General features: G+C 46.2%; 1 protein-coding gene across 4 annotated transcripts in view; it reads left to right on the top strand.

Moving 5' to 3' along the window:
- Window positions 1-13,247, top strand: part of plxna2 (plexin A2) — a 574,692-nt gene that overhangs the window by 337,448 nt on the left and 223,997 nt on the right. For all 4 annotated transcript variants that reach the window (XM_073030937.1, XM_073030940.1, XM_073030939.1 and 1 more), the window contains 2 exons: window positions 1,098-1,194; window positions 2,908-3,022. In XM_073030937.1, coding sequence (XP_072887038.1) covers window positions 1,098-1,194; window positions 2,908-3,022 — 212 coding nt within the window. The remainder of the gene's footprint in view (window positions 1-1,097; window positions 1,195-2,907; window positions 3,023-13,247) is intronic.

Genomic DNA, 13,247 nt, shown 5'->3' with positions numbered 1-13,247 from the left:
TTCCTCGCACACCGCTTACGCTGTCCCCACCTCCGGCCACCGGCATCAGGCGACTCCAAGGACTGCAGGCCCAATTCCCTCAGCAAGCCGAGGTCGTGCAATCTAACCAGCAGATTTTCATGAAGGTTTGTTTTTGGGCGATCTCTGTATTGTAGCAGTATCTGGCGATGGTAGATAGTCCTCTGTTATACATCACCCTAAACCCTAATTGTGCCTTAAAATTAAATTTTAATTTAAGATTAAATTTAAAAAATTAAATTAAAGTAGCACCAGATCCGAAAGGCCACTGCTGCCGCGTGCCACGCTGCCTACTGGATCAAGTTGAAGCATCAAGGATGACTCCCAACAGAGATGGTCAGTAGCCAGAATTGAGCATTTGGTGTGGTCAGCTCCAAATCGGCACTTTTGACTTGGATCTGCGTTCGACCTGGATTGGCAATGTTCGGACCTGGGTCGGCAGCTGCTCTTTACGGAAGGACTGAATTCATGTGGCTGCTCTGCTTGTACGCTGGCAAAATGACATTTTCCATATTCTGAGATTTATGGGACTATTGGACTGTCTATCAGTTCCCTTCAGCTTTCTCTTGTTTTCTTTCTTGTGGCCAATTGACAGGCAGGCATCCTGTTAATTTTTGTGTGGGGGGTGTTTGAGGGTTTGGTGCTACTGTTGCTGTTCTTTTCTGCGAGTGAGGCCATCGGGGACTGGGGATTGTTATGTGTAGGGGGTCGGTGATCGTTATTGTGGCTGTTTTTTGCTGTGGGGGTGAAGGAATTTTGGTGACTGCAGGTTTTGCTTTTTTTTGTGCAGGGTGGGGGTGTGAAATTGATATGTTTTCTTTCATCAACAATCCCCTGGTCTTTCTGTATTCCATGGCAATCTGGAGAAGAGAAATATCAGAGTTGTGTTGTACACAGATACTTTGACAGTAAAATGAACATGTTTGATTAGGCTGGGATTAAATTGAGGCATTGCTGGGTGATGTGGTTCGAAGCACTGGGAGGGCCTACTTCATGCTGTATCTCAGTAAGTAAGTAAATAGATAGATAAATAAGCGGCAGAATGAGCAACTATTGAGTGACTGTTATGTTCCCCATAGATTGGATTGGGGTCAGTCTCCAGCTGAAGTCCAGGGAGACAGGGCAGACCTTCGCCAGCACCGAGTTCAAGTTCTTCAACTGCAGAGTTCACCAGCTGTAAGATTGACTTCTATCAGTTCTCGTTGTCTCAAAGTGGTTTGTAAATTAAACGTACAGACATATACACCGTTGTCTCTTGTCAGCTCAGTACATGTAGATCACACAAGCCAGTTACTCAGAGCCTCACTTGTCTTGTAAGGAACACCGTGGTCTTGTTGGGCTGATTTGTGAGCAGGCTTCAGTCAATAATTCCCTCGTCAACATTGTCCTCCGGTAGTTTCAGCTAGTTGGGCTATTGATAAAGTAGCAATAAGGTAACCTCATTCCATTTGTAAACAGAGCTTTTTAAATGCCTCTTATCCCATGCAAGACCCATCCAGATCTGTTCGTCGGCTCCAAGACTCAATATGTCCCAGCGGTTCTCGAGCTGTGAGCGATGGCAGCCTTGACTCCTCACTACCAGACTGCGACCCGCTGTAACATGGCTCCCTCACTAAAAGCAGGTTCCCCGTCAAAAGAACTCAGTCGCCCTGCCCTTTGCCGCTGGAAGTTGCCTCTAGTGAGGGCACACTGTGTGTACAATGCATCCCCTTCCATCTGCAACGCAACAGAGCCTGGGGCCCGGGGAACAAATGAGTTCAGCAACCCCAGATGAAAGGTCTAGACCAGAAATGTCCATTCTACCCTCCCCCCCCAACTGATGCTGCCTGACCCCCAAGCTCCTCCAGTGCCTGTTGTCTTGTCCCAGATTCCAGCATCTGTATTCTTCTTTGTCCCCTCATTATTTCATACACCTCAACTAACCCACCCCCACCCCCAGCCTTCTCCAAAGAACCCCAGCCCCTCCGGTCTTTCCCCATTGTTGCACGTTTCCATTCCCAACATTGTCCTCCTCAGCAACCCCTCCAGTGCCCTCCCTCTCTTCTGTGATGTAGAGACCAGGATTGTCAATGGCGCTCAATCTGTGGTGTTCTGCACTGTTTCAGCAAAACATCCCTGTGCTTACACCTCTGCCTCAGCTACTGAATGAGAGTGTTCCTTCTGCCCTTACTGACTTGTCCTGCTCTGTGGACCCAAACTCCAAAGTCTCTCTGTGTGTTCCTTTGCCCCACAGTTATCCTCGTTCCTGCATGCCTCTCAAGGAAATGGCCAGAGGTGGAACAGGCACTACATGGTGCTTGTGTCTGAGGGTGACTGCACCAGTCTCTAGCCTTCCGTATCATGGATCATGGGTCTGACGTTGTCTGCTCCTGGAGTCATCCCTTTCCCAACCGTTCAGCCCTCCCCCCACCACCCCATCACCCAAAGGCCTGGCTACGTCAAGATCTGACGAGGCCTGAACTGAGGGCAGGCCCCCTGTGTAATGAAATTCAAAGATTCAAAGAAATTTTATTATCAACATATGCATGCAGTGTACAACCCCGAGATTTGTCTTCCTGCAGCCAGCCAGGAAACAAAGACACACCATGGAACCATTTCAAAGAAAACTTCTTCAAACACCTAACACATAAAAAAGGAACAAATCCATGCAAATGTCAAAAAACGAGTCAATAACACACAGAATATCAAACATCAAGCCGTACAGTCCTTGAAACAGTCTAGGAATGTTCAGTTTAGTTCAGTTCAGTTCAATTTAGGTTTTCAAAAGCAAGCTTTGAATTTTGTTGATAAACTGAGGGAGCATGCACCTCCCATTAGCCAGACTCTGTATCACCGGTGACACCGTCTAGGCAAGAGATCCCCATGTTTCCTGTTGTCCATTTGTTCCAGGTGCCTGTCGTGTGTGACCAGTGCCTTCCACTGCCATTGGTGTAAATACCGAAACCTTTGCACGCACGATCCCAGTATCTGCTCTTTCCAGGAGGGACGGGTCAACTCCTCCGAGGTAAGGCTCGATGGGCTGAATGGCCTAATTCTGTTCCTACGTATCATGGTAAGGCCACCCTGCCAAGCCTTCATTCAGCAGCCACCATCAGTTAGTCTATTGAACCTCTGAGAATTCATCGGTAAAGAATACCATTACCAGGAAGTTGCCACGCCTGAGTGAAAAGGAAAGGTTGAATAGGTTAGAGCTTTTCGCCCTGGAGTGCAGGAGAGTGAGGTTGATTTGACAGAGTTACACAAGATTTAGAGGGATATAGACAAACAGGCTTTTTTTCCCACTAAGGTTGGGTGAGACTAGAACTAGAGGTCATAGGTTAAGGGTGTAAGGTGAAATATTTAAGGGGAACCAGAGGCAAAACCTTTTCACTCATAAGGTGCTGTGACTGTGGTACGAGCTGCCAGCAGAAGTGGTGGATGGAACATTAAAGAGGGTTGGATAAGTACATGGATGGGAAGAGTATAGAGGGCTATGGTCCAGGCATGGGCCGATGGGACGAGGCAGAGTGTGCTCTGAATGGGCTGAAGGGCCTGATTCTGTAACGACGTGCTCTATGACTCTATGACATCTTTGAGATCGCCTGTCAACCTCTCCTCTTGCCCAGGTGGTGTACATCAGGTAACGGATTTAGGCCAGCACCGTCTCTCACCTCAGTGTTCTCTGTTTCTTCTTGAGCTGTTGGATAAGCTTTCCAACCTCTTCCTAGTCTGGCCTCGCACTGTTCATTGGAACTGTGCTCTGTGGGGTGAGCTCAAGTACACCTGCCCCTCCCCACAGACACTGCCTGGCTGTTCAGAGTTCCAGTTCTTCTGCCATGCAGGTCCAGAGATGTATATTGATGGTCCTTCAACTTCAAACACTAAGGTTTTCTTTCTTGCCCTCTTGAGGGGTGCTGGCTGAAGGCCCAGTGTCTCTGTTGGATGACTCTGTGACTCTATAATGACGTGTTTGATAAAGAGATTTACAGTGTGATGGGTAAAGGAAAGACATGTTCAATGCTGGTCACTCAAACTTTCAACTGATCAGCAGATACAATAGTGGTGTAAGAGAGCCATGTGAAGATATACAGTACTGTGCAAAAGCTACACATATATATATAGCTAAGACTTTTTCACAGTACTGTAGAAATTTTATGTATTGCACTGTACTGCTGCAAAATAAAATCTCTGCCCAAAGTGTAGACTGTTCATTTCCATGGTAGCTGCCTGACCTGCTGAGTCCCGCCAGCAGTTAGTGTGCGTTGATTTGGATTTCCAACATCGGCAGAATCTCTCGTGTTTCTCTGTGTTGTATGTCTTTGATGGTGGGTAGGCAGGTGATGCGTTGGGCAGTTTTAACTACCCGTTGGAGAACCTTCCTGTCTGCCACGGTGCAGTTTCCCATACTGAGCAGCTGATGTGAAAGAGGGTCACCAACCTGGCCTACCTCAGGCATCAGTAAATGTTGTAGGGCAGAGGTTCACGGACTCCTTGCTTAACGCGACTGGTCCATGGGAACCCCTGTTGTAGGAGCTCTAATGAGAGGAGGGGGCTTCATTGGGGAAAGAAGAAGAAGCTAGAGCACCAGACAGTTGTAATTCTCTACATCGCGGCCGTGGAATACCCGGAGTACTGGGAATTCTGCAGTTACGGGCTTTTCTGAACATTTTATTAAACCCTTACCCTCAATCAGCTCTGTCATTTGCCAAGTGGCAGAAGCTTCCCTGAGCATGTAGGAGTTGTAAATGTGGGTGAGGAATAATTAAGCAGCAAGGACAAGTGGTGGCACATATGCCAATGTAAACAAAACCAAACCGTTGTAGAATTAGTTGGCTTTGTCAGAAGCATTTCAGTGATGTTAATTTATGGAAATTTATGCTAACATTGGATTCTGCTTTTGTCAAAGATAATGATTACTACCAGCCTTCCTTCAATGCACAAAAACATGTGCTTTCCCTTCTGGAATTCTGAATCATCACATCTAACAAATATTTATTTGTCAAACCTTGAATAATTGACTAAATCCACAAACTGCTTGATTGCCTAAATCCACAGACTGTTCTGTTATTTGTAAAGTACCTCCTGCGCTGATAGGTGTGTGTCCCTTAAGGAGATTGTTTGATAATCTTGCTCCTTCTGCTCTGGTGTTGATGGTGGCCTCAGACAACTGGAATACTCAGGGAGGTTTGTCTAACTCTGTAAAGCAAAGAATCTTGTCCTTTCTCCACAATCAGTGTGGGCAGACAGGCTGAGTGTGTTGCCATGAACCCATTGTAAAATGGTGAGGCTACTGCCTGGCAGGGTACAAAGAACATAGAACTGTTTAGAGCAGGAGTCAGAGTTCCTATTAGGATGGCATGGTAGTGTAATGGTTAGCACAGTGCTCTGCAGTGTCAGCGACCCAGGTTCAATTCTCACCGCTACCTGTAAGGAGTCTGTACGTTCTCCGTGACCGTGTGGGTTTCCTCCCTTAGTCAAAAGATGTACTAGTTGGTAGGTTAATTGGTCATCATAAATTGTCTCATGATTAGGCTAGGATTAAACTGGGGGGTGCTGGGCAACGTGGCTCGAAGGACTGGAAGCGTCTGCCTACTCTATGCTGTATCTCAGTAGATAGATAAAGAGTCAGAACCAGGTTTAATAGAGTGGTGAATTGGGAGAATTCAGTGGGTATACTTAAGGCAGAGAGTGATCGGTTCTTGACTGATCAAGGCATGAAGAGATATGGGGAACACAAAGTACACTGCAGATGCTGTGGTCAAATCAACATGTACAAACAAGCTGGAGGAACTCAGCAGGTCGGGCAGCATCTGTTGAAACGAGCAGTCAACGTTTCGGGCCGAGACCCTTCGACACAGATATGGGGAGAAGACAGGTGATTGAGGCTGAGAGGGAAAGTGGATCACTCACAATAAAATGATAGAGCAGGCTCAATGGGCCAAATGGCCTAATTCTGCTCCTCTATCTAGACCTTATGGTCTAGTATCACTGACTAATATGAAATTTGTTGTTTTACAACAGTGCAGCAAAATACATAAAAGATATAAATTACAATAAGAAATATATGTAATTAAATAAGTATTGCAGAAAGAGAATAAAAATAGTGAGATAGTGTTCATGGGTTTATTGTCTGTCCAGAAATCTGATGGCGAAGGGGAAGAAGCTATTTCTCGGCCCTTCAGCCCATGATGTCTTTTCCAACAGTGATGTTAACTTAAATTAATCACTTCTGCCTGTATGTGATCCATATCCCTCCATTCCCAGACATGTTGAAAAAATAATATTAAACAATAGTCAAAAACCCCAAGCAAACAGAAATTTCTGTCTGAATGGGAACTCCCTAATCGACATTTCCATGTGCATATTTAAAAGCATCTTCAACACCAGTATTAAATCTGCTTCCATCACCATCCTGGCAGCCCATTTTACACAGGAACTCACCCTGTGTAGAAATAAATGTGGCCCTCACATCTTCTTTATATTCCAACCCTCTGCTTAATTCAAATGCATTTCCTCTAATACTTGGCATTTCTGAGTGTCTCTATCCAAACCCACACTGAACCCATCCTTCTCAAAGTTATAGAAACTCCAGAGTCAATCCAACATCTCCTGTAATCCAAGCAGCCTCCACGGACCCTCACACTCTTCCCGTAACGGGGTGATCAGAATGTGGCCTGACCAAGAGTTCATACAGCTGCACTTCCTCACTCAGTGGTGCTGTAGGTCGCTCTTGCTACCCGGTATGGCCTTTGCCCATCCAGCTGCCGGGAATGAAGGGCAGCAGGGCTTCCTAGCTGACCAAACTTACCAAGGGATCAGTGCCAGGGGTGGAGGTGAGGGAGGATGGTGGAAGGGTACTTGAGGAGTCAGCACCATCTTCGAGCACAATCTGGGATTTTGAAGGAGAGATAGAGAAAGAGAGTCTGTGGTTCTTATCAACCTATCAGCCTGTCAGACATAAGAACGAGGAGCAGAATTAGGCCATTTGGCCCATCAAGTCTGCTCCGCCATTCTGTCATGGCCAATTTATTCTCCCTCTCAACCCATTCTCCTGCCTTCTCCCTGTAAGCTTTAATCAAGAACCAATCAACCTCTCCCTTAAATATACCCAATGACTTGGCCTGTACAGCCATCTTTGGCAAGAATTCCATAAATTCAGCACCCTCTAACTAAAGAATTTTTTCTTCATCTCTGTACAAAATGGATGTTCCTCAATTATGAGGCTGTGCCTCTGGTCCAAGACTCCCCCACTCTAGGAAGCATCTTCTCCACAACCTCTATCTAGGTCTTTGAATATTCGATAGATTTAAATGAGACCCCCCCCCGCCCCCCCAACTCTTCTAAACTCCAGCAAGTACAAGCACAGAGCTATCGAACACTCCTCATACACTTTCAATCTGGGGATCATTCTCATCATTCTCCGGAGCCTCTCCAGTTTCAGCACATCCTTTCTTAGATAAGGGGCCCAAAACTAGCAGGTCATGAATTGCATCTTTCAGTAACTGCACACCAAACGCTAGCCCTTTGGAGAATCAACCACGTTTCACTGGGAAATTGTTAATCTCTCTGTAATTGGTTGCTGAATGCAGAAATCCACCCTATTATTTCATCAGCTGAGCAATTCTATTATTGCAGCTTTGAAGGCTACACAAACACACAGCAAGCTTTAATTACTTCCCCGTGACCTCTCATCACAAACTGGATACCAGCTGAAGTATCCTGGTTCAAGCTGAGGTTGGCGTTCATCATTACCAGACACTGTTGATGATGTTTTAACTAGTTGTTTTGAGCATGGACCTATTCCCTGAATGATGCCCTGACCGTGTAGAGGAACAACAAACGTGGAGGCGGTTTGCCTGATATTTCTCTAACGCAGACATTTCAAGCCCCATGTTAGGGAAATGGTCACATAAATAGGGCAGAGAAAATTTACAAGGGTGTTGCTGGGACTGGAGGACCAGGGTTATAAGGAAAGATTGAATAGGTTAAGACTTTATTCCCTGGAACGTGGAAGATTAAGGAGAGATTTGCTAGAGGTATACAAAATTATGAGGGGTATCAATAGGGTAAATGCAAGCAGGATTTTCCCACTGAGGTTGGGTGGCACTACAGCTAGAGGTCAGGGGTTAAGGGTGAATGGTGAAAGGTTTACGGGGAACATAAGGGGAAACTTCTTCACTCAGAGGGCGGTGAGAGTGTGGAATGAGTTTCCAGCACGAGCGATGCATGCGAGTTCGATTTCAACATTAAGAGAAGTTTGGATAGGTACATGGATGGTAGGGTTACGGATAGTTCTGGTCCATGTGTAGTCTGATGGGACTAGATAGAGTAATAGCTCAGCACGGATTAGATGGGATGAAGGGCCTGTTTCTGTGCTGAACTTTTCTATGACTATGACATAGAATATAAAGCATAGGACATAGAAGAGTACAGCACTGGACTGTCCACAGTGTTGTGTTGGTCTTGATGCCAATTTATACTAATAGTTCTCCTGTGTATCATCCATATCCCTCCATTCCTTCCATATTGAGGTGTCTATCTACAAATCTGGTCATCAAACTGCTTGCTTCCATTAATCCCCTGCGTTAGCCTTTCCGGGTACCATCCATTCTCTGTGTAAAAAAAAACCTCTCAGTTCACCTTGAAACTTTTCCCTGCTTGAGCACAATTATTGCCACTTCATCATCCAAACCTTCCTCCTAATCGCAAGGCTGCCCAGAAGTTGGTGCTCGTCTGGAACTTCACAGTGTGTCCCTCAGTGTTGTTTAGAAGCTCTGACCCTTCCAGCTGTTGCCAAATTCCCCTGGTTAATCAACAGCAGGACTGGGATTTCTAAGGCAATGCCTTTGGTGGAGTAGGGAATCTTCGTCCAATGTGCATTAACAGAGACCATTCTGACCATGGGGCCAAGCTCTGGGTAGAGAGTCTGTGCACAATAAAGCACCATTCATTCACAACAAGCATAGAAAATTCTGGAAACAAGGCATGGCAGGACAGCATCTGTGGAAAGAGAAACTAGTAAACATTTTAGTTCAAGGACGCTAGTCAGGCCTGTTGCACTCTCCTTAGACACTGACTGACCTGCAAAGTGTTTCCAGCGTTTTGTTTTTATTTCGGATTTCAGTCATCCACACAAAGGTTCACAAAACATCCTGCCTCCCACTCCCTCCCACACCGCTGCCATCCCCTGGCGCTGACTTTTCCAAATCAGTGGAAGTTGGTGATGTTTGTGAGTGGGGGTTCGTTCATTTCTGCGTTAAGCCAGAGTTCGCGTATCAGGACCGCTGGTCTTTCCTCCTGCCTCCTCAACCAACCACTCCCTTCCCTCTTCTAATGGTGTCAGTGATTCCTTCAGGAGTTTTCCTGTGTGGATCAGGAGGTCTTCCTAATGTTGTACCCAGTGTCCCAATCTCACCACTGTAAGCTGCAAGATGCATCCTTTCATTGTCATGGTCCATGAGGGAAATAAACTCGGTGAATACACACACTCTTTATCCCAGGGTTGGGGAATCAAGAACAAGGGGTTATAGGGTTAACACAAGAGGGGAGAGATTTAATAGGAAGCTAAAGGGCACCTTTTTCACCCATCTATAGCTATGGTGCCTAAAACTTTTGCACATTACTGTAGTAATTTCATCTATTGCACTGTACTGCTGCCGCAGAAAAAATCAAAATTCAGGACGTGAGTGATGATAAACCTGATTCTCAAAGGGGTCTCTATTGTGGACTGAAAGTGAGAAGGGGGCAGGGAGAGGGGAATGACGGTTGGGAAAAGGGGAAGGGAGCGAGAAGCACCAGACAGACATTCTGTAATGATCAATAAACCAATTGTTTGGAATCAAATGACATTCCTGGTGTCTCAGGACTGGGTGTGTCTGTACCCATGCCAACACCCACCTCCCTCCCTGCCCCAGGCACTCCTTCTCTGCCACCTGGTCCACACCCCTCCGCCGGCACTCCACCCTCACCATTCCCAGCATCCTCTGCGCCTACCAGATTTACAAACTCGCGCTCCGCTCCATGTCGACAAATACAATACTGTGCAAAAATCTTAAGCATCCTAGCTGTAGATATGTGTCCAAGATGACTTTTACACAGTACTGTGTATGACCCAAGTTTTTTTAGCCAGAGGGTGGTCAGTATATGGAACAAGCTGCCAGAGGAGTTGGTTGAGTCAGGGACATTTGCAACATTTAAAAAGTACTTGGACAGGTACATGGATAGAAAAGGTTTGGAGTAGGGGTTTGTGACCTTCTTTATGCCATGGACCCCAGGATTGGAACCCCTGGTTTAGTGGCATATGGGACAATGAGGATCCTGGTCAGCATGGACTGTTTGGGTAGAAGAGCCTGTTTCTGTGCTGAATGACCGTATAATCGTCTATGTCTCCATGGCTGTTCCAGGTGGGTGGATTGGAGTCAGAGGGGTTTGAAGCACTCAGTAGTCCCCTGGACAGTGCTGAAGGTCGGTGGGCAGGAAGGGTTCCTCCGCCAGTAACAACCTAAACCTCTTCTGCAAGACCATGGGGAAGGCAGTGTGCTGACACGGTAACTACAAGGACTGGTGCAGAGCAGAGTCAGCCCCGGAGAATGTGTCATTCACAGGGTTCAGCACAGACCTTTTAAAAAGTCTGCCAGAATCGGAATCTTTAATATTGGTTTTCACTTTGGGTATATTGTGGGTGGAAATTTCATTGAAATGTATATAACGTTTACCAGATGTGGACAAAATTGTTTCCATCTTTAATAAGATTTTGCTGGGATTATACAGCAGGCCCCTGGAGATTTTAATCTTCTGACAATGAAGCAGTTCATGAGGGCTGAGAGCAGGAGTTGGTGAGTGGGCCTTCCGGGTTGTTCTACCGGTCAGCCAGCAACGACTGACCTATCTCAGCCCCGCATTCCTGCACCGTCTCCAACAGCTGTCCGCGTCCATTCTGAATGAACTGAGTGACCGTGTCCATTGCCCTCCACACCTGAGAATACCAGAGGTTCACTGTTCTCTGAGGAGTAGATGTCTCTTCACCTTGCTCCCCGCTCTGAGACTGTGATCCTGGTTCTAAACTCCTCAGTGGAAGAACCACTGACCTGCCGAGTCCAGTAATAATGATTAGTCTCAGTTTGATGCCCCTTGCTGAATCTGCTCAATCCCGTTATTATTTTTGAGGTGCTCTGTTAGTACACAATCAACATTCAAGAGAAGTTTGGGTAGGTACATGCATGGGAAGGGTATGGAGGGCTATGGTCTGGGTGCTGGTTGATGGGACTAGGCAGTATAATAGTTCGGCATGGGCTAGATGGGCCAAAGGGCCTGTTTCTTTGCTATAGTGTTCTATGATCTGACTGAAGACCCTTCACTGTTGACCTCAGCACGCTGTGTAAATATGGACGAACTCTGCTCAGTGTCGATTTAGACACAAGAGCATAAAATATACTGTACAGGGGTTCCCAGCCCGGGGTCCACGGACCCCTTGGTTAATGGTAGGGGTCCATGGTGTAAGAAATGTTGGGATCCCCCACATAGCAGTGTCACTCATTCAGCCTATTTAATCATGGCTGTTCTCTCTTAATCCCGTTTTCCCTCCTTCTCCCCAAACCCATTACTAAGCAAAAATCTGTTGATCTTTGCCTGAAATACACTCAATGATTTGCCCACCACAGCACTTTGCAGCAACAAAGTCCAAAGATTCACCACTCTCTGGCTGAAGAAAGTCCTTTTCATCTCAGTTCTAAAGAGACATCCTCCCCACCCCTCCCCACCCCCGTTCTGAGGCTGTGCCTTCAGATCCTAGACTCTCACACTATTAGAGACATTCTTCTCATGCCCACTTGAAATTTATCACTCTTGCTCCTGCACAGAAGGGTGGTGGGGTGGAGATACATCTCTACCAAAGGAGGTGTAAGGGGCTACTTCCCTCCACTAGCCTGCAGGTCACTCTTGGGCAAGGTGTAGCACCTGCTTAGCCCCCTCGATCAGGGTCACGTGAAGCCATGGGAGCAGGTGGTGGATGGTCGTATGAGCAGCCGGTGCATATCACAAGTCCTGGTTATGTGACCACTGACGCCAGGCAGACAATCTCTGAAGAGTATTGATAATGGCTGGTCTCACCTGTCTTGTAAAGACACTGTCCAGAAGACAAAGGCAAACCACTTCTGTAGAAAAGTTTGACAAGCACAGTCATGGTCATAGACCATGACCGCCCACATCATACAACATGTCATATACTGAATGAATGATTCCTGCACATCAGGTTTTATTTCATAGAGTCATCCTTTGGCCAAGCTTGCTCCTGCCGACCATCAAGTTCTCATCCTTACTAATCATATTTAGACTTCTACACGATGAATTAGCTGCCTAGATACTTCTCAAATGTGGAGAGAGTCTCTGCCTCCACACTCACTCAGACAGATTCCAAACACCCACTGGGCAGAGAATGTCTGCGCTTACTGCTTACCCTGGCTTCAGAATCAGGTTTAATATCACAAACATGAGAAAATCACTGGCGAATGTATGAAGTTTGTTGTTTTGAGGCGAGAAGTCATTGCAATACATAACAAGAGAGAAAAAGCATAAATTACAGTAAGTATACAGCACTGTGCAAAAGTCTTAGGCACTTATACTGTATGTAAAACTCTCCATATGAATGATAGCTCGGTACAGTATCTGTCAACGTGCAGCAGACAGCAAGTTTGTAAATCTGGTGGGAGCAAAGGATGTTGGGAATGGTGGAGCGCCGCAGGAAACGTGTGGATACACTGGCAGAGTGCGGGTGAAAACACCCGGCCCCAAGACACCGGGCAAGGTCATTTGATTCCAAACAATTAGTTTAGTGATCATTACAGAATGTCTCTCTGGTGCTTCCCCCTCCCTCCCCTCTCCCTTCCCCTTTTCCCAACCATGATTCCCCTCTCCCTGCCCCCTTCCCACTCTCAGTCCACAATAGAGACCCATATCAGAATCAGGTTTATCATCACTCACGTATGTCATGAAATTTGGTTTTCTGTGGCAGCAGTACAGTGCAATACATGAAATTACTACAGTACTGTGAAAAGGTCTTAGGAACCCTAGCTATATATACAGCATATGGCTAAGATTTTTGCACAGCACTGTCCATATACAAAAAAATAAATAAGTAGTGCAAAAAGAGAGGAAAAAGCAGTGAGGTACTGTTGATGGATTCATTGTCCATTGAGAAATCAGATGGCTGAGGGGAAGAAGCTGTTCCTTGTGGCTATGCCTTCTAGTACTCG

This window comes from Hemitrygon akajei, chromosome 27 (genome assembly GCF_048418815.1).
Source record: "Hemitrygon akajei chromosome 27, sHemAka1.3, whole genome shotgun sequence".
NCBI lineage: Eukaryota > Metazoa > Chordata > Chondrichthyes > Myliobatiformes > Dasyatidae > Hemitrygon > Hemitrygon akajei.
The sequence above is the reverse complement of the archived record's forward strand: the minus strand, read 5'-3'. Positions and strand labels throughout refer to the sequence as shown.